The 18,817-nt window shown below is 37.0% G+C and overlaps 2 protein-coding genes across 2 annotated transcripts; one reads left to right on the top strand and one right to left on the bottom strand.

The window, feature by feature from the left end:
- Positions 1-3,127: 3,127 nt before the first annotated feature.
- Positions 3,128-3,755, bottom strand: LOC138901757 (uncharacterized). Its single transcript, XM_070189545.1, has 3 exons — positions 3,585-3,755; positions 3,329-3,512; positions 3,128-3,186 (listed from the first exon to the last, which is right to left on the bottom strand). Exons 1-3 carry the CDS (start codon positions 3,753-3,755, stop codon positions 3,128-3,130), a joined length of 414 nt encoding a protein of 137 aa, XP_070045646.1.
- A 10,402-nt stretch (positions 3,756-14,157) lies between these two features.
- LOC104108317 (CASP-like protein PIMP1) lies at positions 14,158-15,881 on the top strand. Its single transcript, XM_009617321.4, has 3 exons — positions 14,158-14,434; positions 14,803-14,938; positions 15,445-15,881. The coding sequence occupies exons 1-3, from the start codon at positions 14,244-14,246 to the stop codon at positions 15,649-15,651; spliced, it is 534 nt and encodes a 177-aa protein (XP_009615616.1). The 5' UTR covers positions 14,158-14,243; the 3' UTR covers positions 15,652-15,881.
- Positions 15,882-18,817: the final 2,936 nt, after the last annotated feature.

Here is an 18,817-nt window from a genome sequence, read left to right as displayed (position 1 = left end):
TACCGAAGGAACCGATCATTTCTCCTACCATGTTGATCCAAGCCACTACTAAACTGACCCAACTTTCTCAAATTTCTCTTGACTTCAAAATAATACCTCTCTCTTCTAGCACACAATGGACCTCAATAAATGCTCATCCCGAGTGACCCCAAATCACAAGACCACGTCGTCTCAATACTCATAAGCTATTTTATACCCTCTCATGCACTCAATAGTACCTCCAACTGCTATACCCGTTTTGAGGTGACCTTCTGCAAATCTGAAGCTATTTCTTCTATCTCCCTAACACCGTACAATAAACACGGTGACAACATCTAATTAATCCAAGTCTCTCTCACAATCCACTGCAATACTCAATCATTAGCCATATAATGAACCCGAAAATCCTTAGGCACCTCACTTTAAATCTTGGACTAACTAGAACCATTATTTAGAGTCACCCACTCTAAGCTAGTCCCGAATATGTAAAACCAAACAATAAGTGCTCTGTTAGCACACAAGTACTCCAAAGAAACAACCGAATGAATCCTTTCCCTTACACATCACATTCACATGAAGTATAAAATCTAAGTCATTCCACGACCTTCACATAAATTGATAAGGTCAAATGTAGCACATATCCATCAAATTCCTTGCTCGAACAACCCTGATGTCATACTCCTCAGGTCATAACCAATTCACCAACGTACCGATAACCAAAAACTGCAAAGACACAGGACCGCATAACTCAATCATCAACGGTAGGCTCCCCCCCACTTGGCTTTAAGCCACAATCGCAAAATCCAAGGACCCACAATGTCTTCTCCTCCTAGCTACCATGATCTCACACCGTTACTCAGCTAAAGTTCTCACAAGCTCTTGTTGCACTAGTCATAACACATCCCGAATTATCAACCCTAAATGCACACTCAACCTCATGACAGTCGCACCATCTTCCTCAAGCGATCAAAGTCCACTATCTGGTGTCACAAGTGCACGAGCAATCTAGTGGAATATATAAACCACTATAACTACTGTCTGAAATGAAATAGACAGAAATAGTAAATGCATCAAGAAGGAGACTCCAGCTGCTATAGATCGGAGCATGGGGAGCAGCTTACCACTAAGTCTCCGATTAGTACGTATGCGCGCTCGAATGGCCATCAAATGTACCTGCCTCAATACCTGCACAATTAGTATAGAAGTATAGTACGAGTACATAAATCAACGTGTACCCAGTAGGTATCTAGTCTGACCTCAAAGAATCAACATGTACGACCCGATCCCTAATAATCGTGTGCACTGTCGAGGTCGGTCGGTCGGTCTGAGCTATGGATGCATCTCAAATATACTACCAAGGTCGTTAGGCCCGATCCATAATGCTATTTCATAGCATTGCTGAGTCCTTCGCACTGATCCACATGAATAGAGGAAACACTCCAAATTACGGGTCATATAATTACAACTCAAGGATAGGAACACATAGAAAAACATGATTCTTACAAACAATCAAGTATCCCGCCAAAAACTGAAGATAATAAAGCTCGGCCAAATGTAATCCATATTCAAATTTTGATTATAACCTTAAGTGATTATACTAACAAGTTGAGCTCTAGTAATATAGATATTGCATGATAAAGTCCTAAGTCTACCCGGACATAAACATGAATTTAGCTACGTACAGACTCACATCACCACGTGTGAACATATCACCCATAACAAGTAGAACATAACAATTAAAGTACCTATGGGGATAATTTGTTCTTACAAGATTAGGAAAGAGACTTACCTTGCTTCCAAGTCCTCTACTTGACCCTCAAACCACACTAGTCGCCTTAAAACATTGCCAAGCAACCCGAAACGAATCAAATGATGCATAAATCAATCAATATATGTTCAAAAGTTCATAATTTAACTATTAGAGTAATTTCCCAACCCAACTCGAAAAGTCTGAAATAGTCACACCCCTAGATAATTGTTATCTATGACCTTAGGAACTCAAATATAAAATCTATACCCAATTCCATAATCAATTTCATGGTCAAATACCATTTCTCCTAAACCCTAGGTTTTCCAACAAAATTCCATAATTTTCACAATTTCTATGTTAAAATCTACCCATAAGCTATGTATTAAACTCATATTAGGTAGAAATCACTTACCTTAAAGTGCTAGACAAAAATCCCTCTCCAAGAAGCTTTAAAATCGGCCAACACAAATGAGGAATGGAAAAAATAAGCATAAGTCCTGATTTTTAAAAAGTGCTCTGCCCCGTGACCCTTCTTCGCGATCGCAGAAGACTCCTCGTGATCGTGAAGGCCAAACTGCCGTCGCCCAAAAAAATTCCCATCACAAATGCGGCAAGGGAATGCGATCCCTAGCCTGGCTTACCATTCGCAAACGTGAAGTCCAAAGCCTACCATTCCCCCCAGCCAGCCTTCCTCTACGGGAACGCGACCCAGCGAATGCGAACGCGAAGGCCACTGGCCCCAATGCTTGGCGATCGCGTCGTCCCTACCGCGAACGTGAAGAACAAAAATGCCTTAGCCCAAATCCTTCATCGCGAATGCAAGACTCCCTCCGCTTTTGCGAAGAAGTAAACAGGCACCAGAAAAATCTGCCAATTTGACTTAGCTCCGGGTGGTCAGAAACACACTCGAGCAACCCCGGACCCCGTCTAAATATACCAACAAGTTCATAAACATAATTTGGACATGCTCGAAATCTCGGAACACGTGAAACAACATCGAAACCAAGAATTGTACCTCAAAACAAAATTAATCAACCTTTGAACTTCAAACTTCTTCCAACTAGCTCCGAACGTGACAAATCATACTTCGACAACTCGGAACGATGCAAAATTTTATGCACAAGTCATATACAAACCTATTTCAAGGCACAAAATGCCAAACGGACATTGATAACACCAAAGTTCACTTCAAATCAAACTTAGAAAACTCTAAAACCTTCAAGATGCCAACTTTCAATAATAAGCGCTGAAATGCTCTCGATCTACTCTATACTCAATCCGAACTTACGACCAAGAACAAAATCATTATACAAACCTATTTGAACCTTTAAATTCTAGTTCCAAAGTCGTTTACTCAAAGTGTTGAGTCAAGTCGAACTTCGCCACCTTAGGCCACTATTATGGAACTAAGCGTTCCGAATTCAACCTAAACTCTTCGAAAACCAAACCAACCATCCCTGCAAGTTATAAAACAGTAAAAGCACATACGGAAGTTATAAATAGGGGAACGGGGATCTAGAAAGTAAAATGACTGGTTGGGTCGTTACATTCTCCACCTCTTAAACAAACGTTCGTCCGTAAACAGGTTTAGAATCATACTTGGAGTGCCGAATAAGCGTGGATATCTGCTCTGCATGTCTTCCTCGGTCTCCCAAGTCGCCTCCTCAATTGGTTGATCCTTCCACTGGACCTTCACAGCTGAAATAATCTTACACCTCAACTTGCGGACATACTTGTCAATAATTTCAATTGGCTCCTCCTCATAACCCAAGCTCTCATCTAGCTAAACTATACTGGAATCCAATAGATATGACCTGTCGGCATGGTACCTCCGAAGCATAGACACATGGAATACCGGATGAACTCTTAATAGAATAGGAGGTAAAGCAAGCCTATATGCAACCTCTCCAACTCGCTCCAACACCTCAAATGGACCGTTGAACCTCAGACTCAGCTTTCCCCTCTTTCTAAACCTCATGATACCCTTCATCGGCAATACTTTCAAGAGAACCTTCTCGCCTACCATTAATGATAAATCACGTGCTTTCTGATCTACGTAACTCTTGTGCCTGGACTGAGCTATGCGAAGTCACTCCTGTATCAAATTTGACTTATCCAAGGCATTCTTTACCAAATCAGTACCATATAACTTAGTCTCGCCAGGCTCAAACCAACCGATAGGGGAACTACATGGTCGACCATACAAAGCATCAAATGGAGCATTCTCGATGTTGGACTTATAACTATTGTTAAAAGCAAGCTCTGTCAAAGGTAAGAATCGATCCCACTGCCCTCTGAAGTCAATCACACAAGCTCTGAGCATATCCTCAAGAATCTGAATTGTCTGCTCAGACTGCCCGCCGGTGTGCGAATGAAAGGTCGTGCTGAGCTCTACCTTGGTACCCAACTCACTCTGTACCTCTCTCCAAAAATGCGCAGTAAACTGAGGGCCTTTATCTGAAGTAATAGAGATAGGCATGCCATGCAATCGGACGATCTCCTGAATATAAATCTAGGCCAATCTCTCTGAAGTGCATGTAGTCATCACCATAATAAAGTGTGTAGACTTGGTCAGTCTATCGACAATGACCCAAACGACATCAAATTTCCTCAGCGTCTACGGAAAACCAATTATAAAATATAGTGATGCGCTCCCACTTCTACTCCGGTATAACCATTTGTTGAAATAAGCCGCTTGGTCTCTCGTGCCCGTACTTAACCTGCTGGCAATTTAGACATCTCACCACATACTCAACTATGTCTTTCTTCATCCGCCGCCACCAGTAATGCTGCCTCAGGTCATGATACATCTTCAAGGCACCTGGATGAATAGAATAACATAAACTGTGTGCCTCATCTAGAATCGTCTCCCTCGGGCCATCAATATTAGGAACACATAAGCAACCCTGGAGTCACAGAACACCATCATCTCCTATAGTAACCTCCTTGGAATCACCCCGTAGCACTGTCTCTCTAAAGACCAACAAGTGTGGATCATCGTACTGAGGAGCCTTGATCCACTCAAATAAATAAGACTGAGCCGCGACACATACAAGAACTCGAATGGGCTCTGAAATATCCAACCTCACAAGTCAGTTAGCTAAGAATTGATTGTCCAAATCTAATGGCCTCACCTCCACTAAAATGAATGTCAAACTACCCATACTCTCGGCCTTTCTACTCAAGGCATCCGCAACCACATTCGCCTTGCCCGGATGATAGAGGATGGTAATATCATAATCCTTCAGTAACTTAAGCCATCTATGCTGCCTCAGATTAAGATCCCTCTGCTTAAAAAAATGCTGCAAACTATGGTGATCGGTGTAGACATCGCACGACACTCCATAAAGATAATACCTCCAGATCTTGAGAGCATGAACTATCACAGCCAACTCCAAGTCATGCACTGGGTAATTATTCTTGTGGGGCTTCAATTGACGTGAAGCATATGCAATAACTCGCCCCTCCTCCATTAACACACAACCCAAACAACTGCGTGAAGTGCCGCAATACACAGTATACATCCCTGAACCGGAGGGCAAAACCAACACTAGTGCTATAGTCAATACGGTCTTGAGCATCTGAAAGATCGCCTCATAATCCTCGGACCATCTGAACTAAGCACCATTCTAGGTCAATTTAGTCAAAGGAGCTGCAATAGATGAGAATCCCTCCACAAGTCAACAATAATAACCTACTAGCCCCAAGAAACTTTGATCTCGATCGTTGTGGTAGAACGAGGCCAACTTTGAACTGCCTCGACCTTCCTGGGATCCATCTTAGTGCCCTCACCTAATACAATATGACCCAACAAAGCCACTGATTCTAACAAGAACACGCACTTGGAAAACTTAGCATATAGCTTTTGTTCCTACAAGGTCTGAAGCACTATCCTCAAATGCTGATCGTGCTTCCCTATACTACGAGAGTAGATCAATATGTTATCAATGAAGACAATGATAAATGAGTCAAGATAAGGCCTGAACACGCGATTCATAAAATCCATAAATGTTGTCGGAGCATTGGTCAAGCAGAATAACATCACTAGAAACCCATAGTGCCCATATTTGGTCTTGAAAGCCGTGTTTGGAATGTTTAAAGTACGAATCTTCAACTGATGATACCCAGACCTCAAGTCGATCTTCGAGAACACCCTAGTACCCTATAACTAATCAAATAAATCATCAATGTGCGGCAACGCGTACTTATTCTTGATGGTGACTTTGTTCAGCTAGAAGTAATCAATGCACATCCGCATACTCCCATCCTTCTTCTTCACAAATAATACCGATGCACCCCAATGCAACAAACTCGGCCTGATGAAACCCTTCTCGAACAACTCCTCAAGCTCCTCCTTCAACTCCCTCAACTCCACTGAAGCCATACGATAAAACGAAATAGAGATAGGTTGGGTGCCTGACACCAAATCAAGACCGAAATTGATATCATGATCCGGTGGCATGCCTGGTAGATAACCAGGAAATACATCAGAAAAATACCGCACCACGGGCACTGAATCTATCATCGGAGTCTCCGTAGTAGTATCTCGAACAAAGGCTAGATAGGACAAACAACCCTTCTCGTCCATATGTAGAGCCTTCAAGAAATAGATAACCCGACTGGATGTATTGAAAAATGAGCCCCTCCACTCTAATCTAGGCAACTCTGTAATCGCCAAGGTAACAATATTTGCATGGCAGTCAAGAACGGCATAGTACGGAGATAATCAGTCCATGCCCAGGATGATCTCAAAATCGATCATATCAAGCAATAGAAGATGGTCTCATAACCACATAAAGTCACTACATAGGACCGATAAATCCGATCCACAACAAAGTAATCACCCACCGGTGTGGACACATATATAGGAACACCCAAGTAATCATGAGATATATCCAGATAAGTAGCAAATAGAGAAGTTACATATGAATAAGTGGACCCTGGATCGAATAGTACCGAAGCATCCCTACTACAAACAAAAATAATACATACGATCACAACATATGAGGCAACTACATCTGGTCTGGTTGGGAAGGCATAGAATGTAGCCGGAGCGCCACCTCGCTAGTCTCCACCTCTAGGGCGATCCCTACCCACCTGCCCTTTGCCTCTGGCCGGCCTGACGGGTAGTGCGGTAGCTGGTGAGGTAATCATAGGTTGATAGCCTTGCTGCACTACCTTGCCCGAAGCCTGGGCAAACCCTCCTCATATGACCAAGCTCCTCACACTAGTAGCAACCTCTCAGTGCAGAAAATTGCAGACCTTGGGTCTGACCCTGGTTACCTGAATACCCACTGGAGGAACCCTGGATAGTAGGTGTATGATAGGTGTTCTCTCGAATGGCACTGAAGAAGGTCCATGCTGGAGCACCCCGAGCAGGCAGTGGTGCTAAATACATGGGCTTGCTAGACTAGACCCTCATGAACTGACCTCTGCCCCCAGACGGCGCACCACTATATCCACCAAAATGCCGAGGCCACTTATACATAGGTATAAACTCTTAGCCATGGCTGCGGATACGCTCTATCCTACGGGCTATCTCCACAACCTGATCATAATGAGTCCCCATCTCAGCCTTTCGGGCCATAGAAACCTAGATAGCATAGTGCAAGCCCACAATAAACCTTCCCACTCTATATGTATCTATGGGACGTATCATAACTTCATGATGAGACAACTCGGAGAATCTTGCCTCATAGTCGGTCAAGTACTTTTGTCCCTACTGGAGCCGCTTGAACTGACCCCATAATTCTTCCCTCTGCAAGGGTGAAATATACCTCTCCAAAACGATATGTGTGAACTGGTCCCAAGTCAAAGGAGGTGAACCAACTGGCCTGCTCTGAAGATAAGACTGCCACCATCTGTGGGCCTTGCCCTCTAATTGAAATATGGTAAAGTCCATCCCGCTGGACTCTACTACTCCCATTTAATGCAGCATCTCCCTGCAACGGGCAATGAAATCACGTGGGTCCTCTGACCGCTCACCGCTAAAGACAGGAGGACGATGCCTAGTCCATATGTCTAGACGCTTCTGCTCCTCAACATTTATGACCGTTCTGGTCTCTAGTCTAATTATTGCAACCGACTTAGCCGCACCCATAGGCAGTGCACCTGAGGTATGATAAACGGTAGGAACGTGCCCCAAAGTATGAGTGGTAGGGGTCTGTGATCCTCCTCCCTCCTGAGATATGGACGGATCTGCTGGAAATAGTCCATACTGAGTCATAGAATCCATGAACCGCAGCATATGACCCATGACCTCCTGGAATCCTGGTACAGTCATAAAGTCTATCGGGGCCGGCTTAGTTGTAGGTTCCTCGTCCTGCTCTTCAATAACATGATCCTGTATCGGATCCACTAGTGGTACTATAGGAGCAACTCTAGGACGCCCTCGTCCTGTAACAGGAGTTGTGGCCCTCCCTCGGCCTCTGCCTCTACCTATAACAACCGGGGGAGCAACCCCTCTGCCGCCGGGTACAGCCGTAGCGTGCATTATCACCATTTGTGAGAGAATAAGAGAAATATACTCAGCACAACATCAATTGCACGATAGGAGTTGACGAAAGAGAAGTTTCCTAACCCCTAGCCTCTCGAAGATAAGTACGAACGTCTTCCCACTGATCCGCAAGACCTCTACTAGGCATGCTCATGGCTTGTGAGACCTATGTGAACCTAGTGCTCTAATACCAAGCTGTCACAATCCAATTCCCACTATAGGACATGATGGTGCCCAACATCACTGTTAGGCAAGCCAGCAATGAACTATCAACTTAATTATTAATTTTATTACTTTTGAAATCATGGGTTTTATTAAGTAAAAGAAATTAATGCATAGAAAACCATGGAGATATAAGGCATTAATAAAACATAAAAATGAAATGGTGACAATATTAGGCAAAATCATAAATATCTACTAGAAATTCCCCAAAAACCCGGTGTTATGAGTGCACAAATAATCTAGTAGAATATACAAACTACTACAACTACTGTCTAAAATGAAATAGATAGAAATAGTAAATTCATCAAGAAGGAAACTCCCAGTGCTGCAGATCGGAGCATAGGGAGCATCTCACTACTAAGTCTCAGGATAGTGCCTATCCACGCCTGAATGGCCACCAAATGCACTTGCCTCAGTACATGCACAATTAATGCAGAAGTGTAGTATCAGTACGTAAATCAACACATACCCAATAAGTATCTAGTCTAACCTCGAAGAAGTAGAGACGATGGGTCGACATCGACACTTACTAGTGGTCCAATAAATAATGTACATGAAATATGAATAGGCATGAAGCAAAACAGTAACGAGAAAATAAGAAAAACTATAAGTAACATGATCCTTCAATATAATGACAGTATGAAATCCTCAAATACTATGTGCTATCTCAAACAGATAAGGAACATCAAGTCAATATCAAATCTCAAGTCAGGAAGGAAATCTCATGTATATTCTGACTCCTAGCGACATTACGCGTGAATTATGCTGAGGTCGTACAACCCGATCCTTAATAATCGTGTACACTGCCTAGGTCGGTTAGCCCGAACCATGAATGCATCTCGAATATACTACTGAGGTCGTCAGGACCTATCCATAATGCTATTTCATAACACTACTGAGGCGTTCGGCCCTATCCGAATGAATAGAGGAAACTCGCCGAATTACGGGTTACATAATTACAACACAAGGATAGGAACATAGAGAAAAACATGAATCCTACCAACAATCAAGTATCCCACCAAAAACTCAAGGTGATGAAGCTCGGCCTAATATAATCCATAATCAAATTTTGATTATAACCTTAAGTAATTATACTAACAAGTTGTGTTCAAGTAATACAGACATTGCATGGTAAAGTCCTATGTCGACCCGGACATAAACATGAATTTAGCTACGTACGGACTCTCATCACCTCATGTGTACATAGCACCTACAACAAGTAGCACATAACAATTAAAGCACCTATGAGGATAATTTCTTCTTACAAGATTAGGCAAGAGACTTACCTTGCTTGCAAGTCCTCTACTCGGCCCTCAAAGCACACTAGTCACCTCAAAACAACTCCAAGCAACCTGAAACTAATCAAGTAATGCATCAATCAATCAATATATATTAAAAAGTTCATAATTAAACTAATAGAGTAATTTCCCAACCCAACCCGAAAAGCCCATTAAAGTCACCCCCAGGGCCCACGTGCTCGGATTCCAGAAATTTTCTTAGATAATTATTACGCATGACCTTGTGAACTCAAATATATAATTTATAACCAAGTCTATAATTAATTTAGTGGTTAAATCCCATTTTTACTAAACTCTCGGTTTTCTAACAAAATCCCATTATTTCCACAATTTCTATGTTAAAATCTAACCATAAACTATGTATTAAACTCACATTAGGTTGAAATCACTTACCTTAAAGTGTTAGATGGAAATCCCTCTCCAAGAAGCTCTAAAATCGGCCAACATAAATGAGAAATGGCAAAAATGAGCCTAAGTCCCAATTTTTAAAAAGTGTTCTGCCAACTGACCCTTCTTCGCGATCGGGAAGGCAAAACTACCGTTGCCCAGAAAAATGCCCATCGCGAACGCTACCAGGGGATTCTCGATCATGATACCTAGCCTGGCTTACCCTTCCCGAATGCGGGTGACCCTTCGTGAACGCGAAGAACAAAGTATGTCATCCCCCCCACCCAGCCAGCCTTCCTCTACGCGAACGCGACCCAGTGATCATGAACGTGAAGGCCACTAGCCCCAGTGCTCCACGATCACGTCATCCCTACTGTGAACGTGAAGAACAAAAATGCCCCAGCCCAAATCCTTTATCGCAAACATGAGACTCCCTCCGAGTTCACGAAGAAGGAAACCAGCACTATAAAAATCTGTCAATTTGACTTAGCCCCGGTTGGTCCAAAACACACCTGAGCCACCTGGACGTAGTCCAAATGCTCGAACAAGTTCATAAACATAATCTGGATCTGCTCAAAGCCTCGGAACACATGAAACAATATCGAAACCAACAATCACACCTCAAAACCAAATTAGTCAATCTTTGAACTTCAAACTTCTTCCAACTAGCTCCGAACACGACAAATCATACTTAGACAACTCGGAATGACGCTAAATTTTACGCAAAAGTCATAAATCATTATACATTCAAAGGATTGGAATCCCAAACGGACATTGATAACACCAAAGTTTACTTCAAATCAAACTTAGAAAACTCTAAAACCTTTAAGACGCCAACTTTTAACAATAAGCGCTGAAACGCTCCTGGTGCACCAAAAATTCAATTTGAACATACGCCCAAGTCCAAAATTATCATACGAACTTATTAAAACCTTCAAATCCTTGTTCCGAGGTTGTTTACTCAAGTTAAACTTGGCCACCTTAGGCCACTATTATGGAACTAAGTATTCCGAATTAAATCTGAATCCTTCCAATATCAAACTAATCATTCCCACAAGTCATAAAATAGTAAAATCACATACAAGAAGTCTTAAATAGGGGAACGGAGATCTAGAAAGTAAAATGACCGGTCAAATCATTACAACATCTTGTCTTGCTAGTGAGTATGAATTAAAGTAGTACTTGAAGAAAAATGGAATATATGTGGGGTGATATTATTTATGAAATTGAAGTTGGGATTGAAAAAATATGCGCTTAAGGTTAATTTTGTGATGTGTTAAAGTGCTTAGGAGGGCTATCCACTATTCCTAAAATATATCCTATCCGTCTCATAGCCCACATTACAACCATGAAAAAGTCCTAATTGATTTTAGATCGAGCGGGCCTATATTAGTAGAGGTTCACATAATGGGCAAGCCTATGCTATCCTTTGCATGCATGTGACTTCTTTGTGAGTGTGAGAAGCTTCTTTGATATATGTGATTTCTTACTCTATATTTGATCATAAGAATCGAATGTATGGATTCTACTTGTTCTCTTTGATTTTGTTGTGAGGGAACATGATTTCATACGGGATAAGCAATGTTATTAGACATCTCTATAATATTGGATGTTCAAGCTATGAGTGCATTGTGATATTGCATCGGTTCTAGAGGCTAGGATTGTTATGAGCTTGTTGTCTTTGTTTGAATTTTTTTTTGTAGTTTGGCATAAGTAAAAGAGCATGTGTTAAAGTTTAATTGTTGCTATCAACCATAGTCATTAGTGTAGTGTCCTTCGATTGTGTTAAATATAAAGTTCTCAAGGTTAGTATAAATTATTGGTTGACTCGAGGATAAGTAGCGTTTAAGTTTGGGGTAGTGATGTTTGGATATAATTTTATATTTTTAGTACATTACTCACCTTATATTTTGGAACTTTAATGATTAATTATGCAACGTGTGAGCTTCATTACGCTGTTTTATGTGTAGGATCATTGGAATATGAAGACGAGTTAATATTGCATAAAAGGGTGACGAAAATACAAGAAAAGAGCATGAATATACGATGAAGCCAAGCGAGATGCCTAGCTTAAGACGATCTTGATCTCGTGCCAGGCTTGGCCTCGTGCGCACACCAAGCCTGGCCCTGCGAGGTCAGGCGCCCAGTACCCTCAACCCACGAATTAAAAGTTCTCCTACCCGATTTTTGACTTAGAGATTTCAACCCTAGCCTATAAGTACTTTCTAAACGTGTTTAGTAAAGGGGGGGGGGACTTTATTTAGAAGAAAAACACATTGCGGAACAACTTTGGAGCGAAAAATCATAGAGTTTTTCATCATTTTGTAATTTGTTTATGTAAAATAATTGAATAATTGTTACTACGAACATGAGTGGCTAAGCACTCAAGTTTTTATGGTTGTGGTTGACATGATTATTGACGTTTATTAATTGCATCTTCGTTAATTCGGATTATCAAATTGTGGTTGTTTCTTAAATTCTAGTTTTAACGTGTGAATTGTTGTAGATACCGATTCACCCTACTATCTATGTTATGCTTGAAAAAGACATATTTAGATTGGAGTAGAATTAAAGAAAGTTTATTTCTGAACCCGTGGCTCAGGAAAGGATTTCGCGGTTAGGATAGTAATATACCTAACAGTCTTGTATAGTTGAATGTCGTAGTATATTCATTCATGATAGATTCAATACCATAGGAATATAGGTTTGATATACTATGGTTAGACGAATAGTATCGTGAAAACATGCTATTTATATAAATGATCCGGTCAACTAGAAATCATAGATTATTCCGATTAACAGGCGTAATTATGAATTCAATAGGATTGATAAACCGACCACAACCCTAGAATCTTCACCTCCTCTGATTAAAGTCCAAACCACAACTTCTTGCTTTCTTATTAATTTAGTGATTACTTGTTTAATTTTTGCAACAGTAGATTAATAAAAAAAAAATATTTTTGATTATCTTGGACCGTAAATTGATTTTAGTTAGCTTAGTTAACGATTATTCTAAGTCTCTGTGAGTTCGACATCCGACTTTCAAGTCACTTTATTACTTGACGACCATGTATACTTGTGTGCACTTGGAACCAACAAGTCTCGATCAGCATGGAGACCCAACTTGAAATAAATATTAAAACAAGGGAACCTTCTTTCATTCGGTCTCTACGAGTCAAATTAGACTAACTTTCGAATTAATTTAGACATGAGACAAATATAACTGTGAAACAATATAAATTTGGTTTAAATTTTTTTATGTAATAAAGAAAATTACTGAAGGATTAAATGTTTTACAATGAAAAAATCTTGCAACATGCTTAGAAATATAATACTGGGTTCATGAGGAACATCTCACTCTGGCTTCTCTTCTGACAGCTAGGCAGTAATTAACTCTTACAATGAAGAGTTTCTTAATACAACCTATAAAACTGTAGATTGCAAGAGGATATAATATCATGTTGAAAGGGGCACATTAGTCTTTTAAAGGTTTCAATAAAAGATATACCAAATGAAAGCAACATTAGCTAGGGTAGATTGTTTCTACATTTGACTGGTTCAAGATAACGTTTACTTCTACGTTGACGGCAAACTACAACACTCATATTTTTGATAGATAGATAGATAGCTCTCTTCCACTAAGGGATATGATGGGATGGATAAAATTCTTTCACTTTTAGTTAGAGGTCTCGAATTCGAGTCATGAGAATAAAGAAATTTATAATAGGATTAGGGAGCACTTCCCTTTAAAACCATACGTGATGTGTATTTGAGTTACTCGGGTCAAAAAAGATGTTATATACCTCTAGTACTTTACATGCAACAATTTAACAATATAAGGACTAATTCAAAAATAAAAGAGGAGAAAGAAACGTCCGGTGCAATCCAAATTACAAGGACTTATTCAAAAATAAAAAAGAGAAGAAAGAAAGAAACTTCCAATGCAATCCATGTTACAAGTTGATCATCATAGTTTTTTTTTAAAATAAAATAATTAGTATAGTATTTTATAGTATTAGTAATGGAAGGTTCTGATAAGACTATATAAGAGAGCATTGAATTTAACGATGGGCTATATGGTGGATGAGAGGCATTGATTGAAGCTGAGAAAATGGAGTTCGAGTTACCTCAGTATGACTTTAATGAAAAGCCTCGTTCTTTATCAAAGTTGCCATTGGTTACCCTAGCAGCAAGGATCATAACCATAGCTTGTGCTCTGGTCTCAGTTGTTGTGTTGAAGAGTAATAAAGTTACTTTAGATAAAGGAGCCAAACTTGAGTACGATTATTTCCGCTCATACAGGTAATTATTACTACTATTAATTTCTAGACCCTCATATTCTGATCAAACTACCCACTTAAAGGCCGAAGTCTATCTTGAATTTTAAATGACTATGCTAATTAATAATTATGTAGTCTAGCAATTACATAATGATCATTTCCAAATACACATACGTATTTGCGATGATTAAAGTGTTACTTTTTGTCTCAATTTGAATTGTCACAATTCGCAAGTGATTTATCGTTTGGAATAAACACTTTAAGTTCTTAAAAATAAAGCACAAACATTTTTTATAAGCAATTGAAGGGGAAAGAAATGTAAATACTGCTGATGATGTGAACATTAACAACAACAAGAAGAATCTTATTCGTTGTTTTCTTCTTGCATAGGTACATGCTTGGTGTAATGGTAGCAGGAATTATCTACAACACATTGCATATTCCCTTTGCAGCCTATTACCTGATAGCAAAGAAACGTCTCCTAGGCCATCACAGCTTTCGCCAGTTTGAATTTTATGGTGATAAGGTTAACAAAGATTTTACCTTTTTAACTTTCTTGAGTATTGAAAACTATATATTTTAACGGTATTTTTTTTTTATTTTTGAGTTTGAGTTTAAGTAAGATAATACAAGTAAATCTCTGAAGGGGAGCACCTTGGCATAACTGACTAACTGGTCAAGTTGCTGTCATACGAGTTCGAGCCGTGGAAACGGTCTCTTGCAGAAATACCCTTCTCCAGACCCCGCTTATAGCGGGAGTTTAGTGCACCAGACTATCCTTGTTTTTAATACAAGTAAATCTCCATGATAAACATTAATTAGTAATCTATAATTATAAAAAGTAATAGAGTAACTAACCTTCGATAACATGTAAAATCTGTTGGTGTAAAAAATATTGACACTTTCGGTGTAACTTTGGTCAATTTTATAGGTACCAAACAATCTTGTCATGACATAAAATAAAAGGTAAAGATTATTTCTAAAAATATTCCTGTAACGAGATTAAATGATGTCATGGTTTTACATATGCAGATTACATTTGGCATACTAGCAACAGCAGCTGGAGCAGCACTAGGTGCAACCGTGGATTTACAAAAAGTTGTTTATACAGATAATAACTCAAAGATACATGACTTCTTGGGACTGATGTACATCCCAGATGCATTTCTTGTAGCTGCATTTGTGAGCTCTGGAATTTCTTCTGTCCTATCCTCTCTGAGTCTTCGCAAGAATGAATGACCAAGATTAAACCAAGAAGATGCTTGCTAAAATGATAAAAATGGTCCTTTATGTTTTGGAGTTAGTTTAAAATAGTCTCTTAAATATATTCTTGTAAAGTTTTGGTCCATTAAATTTGCCAAAAGCGAGCAATTTTAGTCTCTGTCAAATATTTAATAAACTTTAGTCGTTAGATTAACGGTTACTATGAAGAAAAAAGATCTAATGAGAACACACATTTGAAAATGTAATTTTTGCTTGATATATTTTTTGGTTTAGTTATGGCTAATTTTTTATTATACTTTTCGTTAAATCAACCGCCAAAGTTTATTAAATATTTGATAGAGACCAAAATTTTCTTACTTTTAATATACTTAAAGGACAAAAACTCTTCAGAAATTTATTTAAAAGAATAATTTAAACCTACCCAAGAAAATAAGGGACCCTTTTTTGCCATTATTATCGAAGATGCTTACCAAAGTTTATTCTTACCTTTAGACGTTTAAGAAATCAAAAAGATAGTATAATTTTTTTTGAATGTATGTGTGATCTACTTTTTTTATTTTAATGTTGATACCTTAATATATTACTGTTTTATAATTAGTCTAAGAGAGCTTTTCACTGTTTGCTAAGATATTTTGGGGATCTGAGTTTGCTAGGTATTTTTTGTCCTTAAAATATGTACAAATTTTACCCAAGTCAAACTATACTATCCATCGCAAAGAGTTCTTACATTTTCATAGTTAAACATAGCACTTAGTCCTACGTCCTACCTGGCCAAGTAATTAAAACAGTCCAGTTCTTGATAAATACCTCTCGTAATCTTCTATCTATATAGAATAAGAGAAGTAAAAGCACTATATTAAGATAAGTGGCATAACCACAAAAAGCGAAGTGCATTGTTATGACAAAATAAACTATCTTTCTAATAAAAAAACTGTTGAATTTTAAATTTTGAATTAATTTATTACTCTACTTGAATTAATAAATATGGATATCTTATAATTATATAAAAATAATAAAAATATAAAAAAATAAACTACGTATTCAAATTGGGGAGTAGTTTCAAGTTGGATTTTTAAAATTATTTTATAATAAATAACAAAAAGTAAAAACTACCAATTCAAATTGGGGAGTAATTTCTTCCTAATATAGTAGTGTATATATATATATATATATATATACACTTTATAAATAAAAAGAGAAGTAAATAATTATATAAAGCCAAGTGGCATAACCATAAAATGACAAGTGTAGATTTTTAGGACAAAACTCCAACAAAGTTAGAGTTTTAAAATTATTTTTAAATAAAAAACGAAATTAAAAAAAAAAGTTACCAATCCAAATTAGGGAGTAATTTCTTTCTCATATGATAGTCTATATCGATATCAATATCTATCGATATATAAATCTTCTATCTATATAGAATAGGAGAATCAAAAGCAGTATATTAAGACAAGTGACATAACCATAAAAAGCCAAATGGCATTGTTAAGATAAAATAAACTACCTTTATAACTAAAACTTTTTGAATTTTAAATTATAAATTAATTGGTTACTCTACTTGAATTAATAACTATAGATATCCTATAATTAACTATAGAAATGAAAATAAACTGCCTTTCTAACTAAAAAACTTTTTGAATTTTAAAATTTTAATTAATTGATTATTTTACTTGAATTAATAAATATAGATATCTTATAATTATCTATAAAAAACGAAAATATAAAATTAAAAAGAAAATCTACTCATTCAAAATGAGGAGTAGTTTCAAGTTGGATTTTTAAAATTATTTTTAAAAACAATAACAAAAAAAAAATTACCAATTAAAATTGGGGAGTAATTTCTTCATATATATATATATACACACACTTTATATATAAAAAGAAGTAAATAATTATATGACGCCAAGTGGCATAACAATAAGACGACAAGTGTAGATTTTTAGGACAAAGTTCCAACAAAATTAGAGTTTTAAAATTATTTTTAAATAAAAAACAAAATAAAAAAAGGTTGCCAAGCCATATTGTGGAGTAGATGTAAATTAGACTTTTAAAATTATTTTACAATAAAAAACGAAAATAAAGAAATAAAAAACTTTTAATTCGAATTTGGGAGTAATTTCTTCCTCATTTGGTTGTCTATATCGATATCAATATTTATCGATATATAAATCTTCTTTCTATATAGAATAGGAGAATCAAAAGAAGTATATTAAGATAAGTGGCATAACCTCAAAAACTCAAGTGGCTTTGTTAAGACAAAATAAACTGCATGTCTAACTAAAAAACTTTTTGAATTTTAAATTTTGAATTAATGGTTACTCTATTTGAATTAATAAATATGGATATCTTATAATTATCTATGAAAAAAAAAATATAAAAAAAATAAATAAACTACTCATTCAAATTGGGGAGTAGTTTCAAGTTGGAAATTTAATATTATGAAAAAATAAAATAAAAACTAATCAAAAAATAAAAAAACTACCAATTCAATTTGGGGAGTAATTTCTTCCTAATGTAGTAGTAGTAGTAGTGTATATGTATGTGTGTGTGTGTGTATATATATATATATATATATATATATATATATATATATATATATATATATATTAGGATATTATATATAAGATAATATATTACATATAAAACACAAATTATTAAATATTAAAAATATTATAGTAGGTTTTTAAAATAATAAAAGGCTCATCTCTTTATGCTTTTGATGAATTCAAAATTAGAATTTAGTATTAAAAAAATATATTATTTAAATTTACAGTAAAATACAAAATGAGAAAACTAATCAAATATTACGGTAGAAAAGAATGTACGAAAAGAGAAGGATAAAGATAATTTTATAATATTGTATTTTGAATTAATTAATAAATAAAAGATAAATATATAATACTCAAAAAAACTATTGTTAAATTTAGACAATTGACAAATTTTGAACAATATAACATAAATATAAAAAAACAATATTTCCAGAATAAGAAAATAATACTTATATTCAATTATAAGAGAAGTAGTATCGAAATATTAAGCCAATTGACAAGTTAATAAAAAGTCACATTAGTAAATGTATAGTACTAAGTATTTGCTAATTCAATAAAGAATAAACAAGGAATAAACAATTTATTTGATGTGTATTCTTTGATTTTATATAGATTTTATTATATTTCTGTAT

Source organism: Nicotiana tomentosiformis, chromosome 11, assembly GCF_000390325.3.
Source record: "Nicotiana tomentosiformis chromosome 11, ASM39032v3, whole genome shotgun sequence".
Taxonomy (NCBI): Eukaryota; Viridiplantae; Streptophyta; class Magnoliopsida; order Solanales; family Solanaceae; genus Nicotiana; species Nicotiana tomentosiformis.
This window is presented reverse-complemented; position numbering and strand designations above follow the sequence as displayed.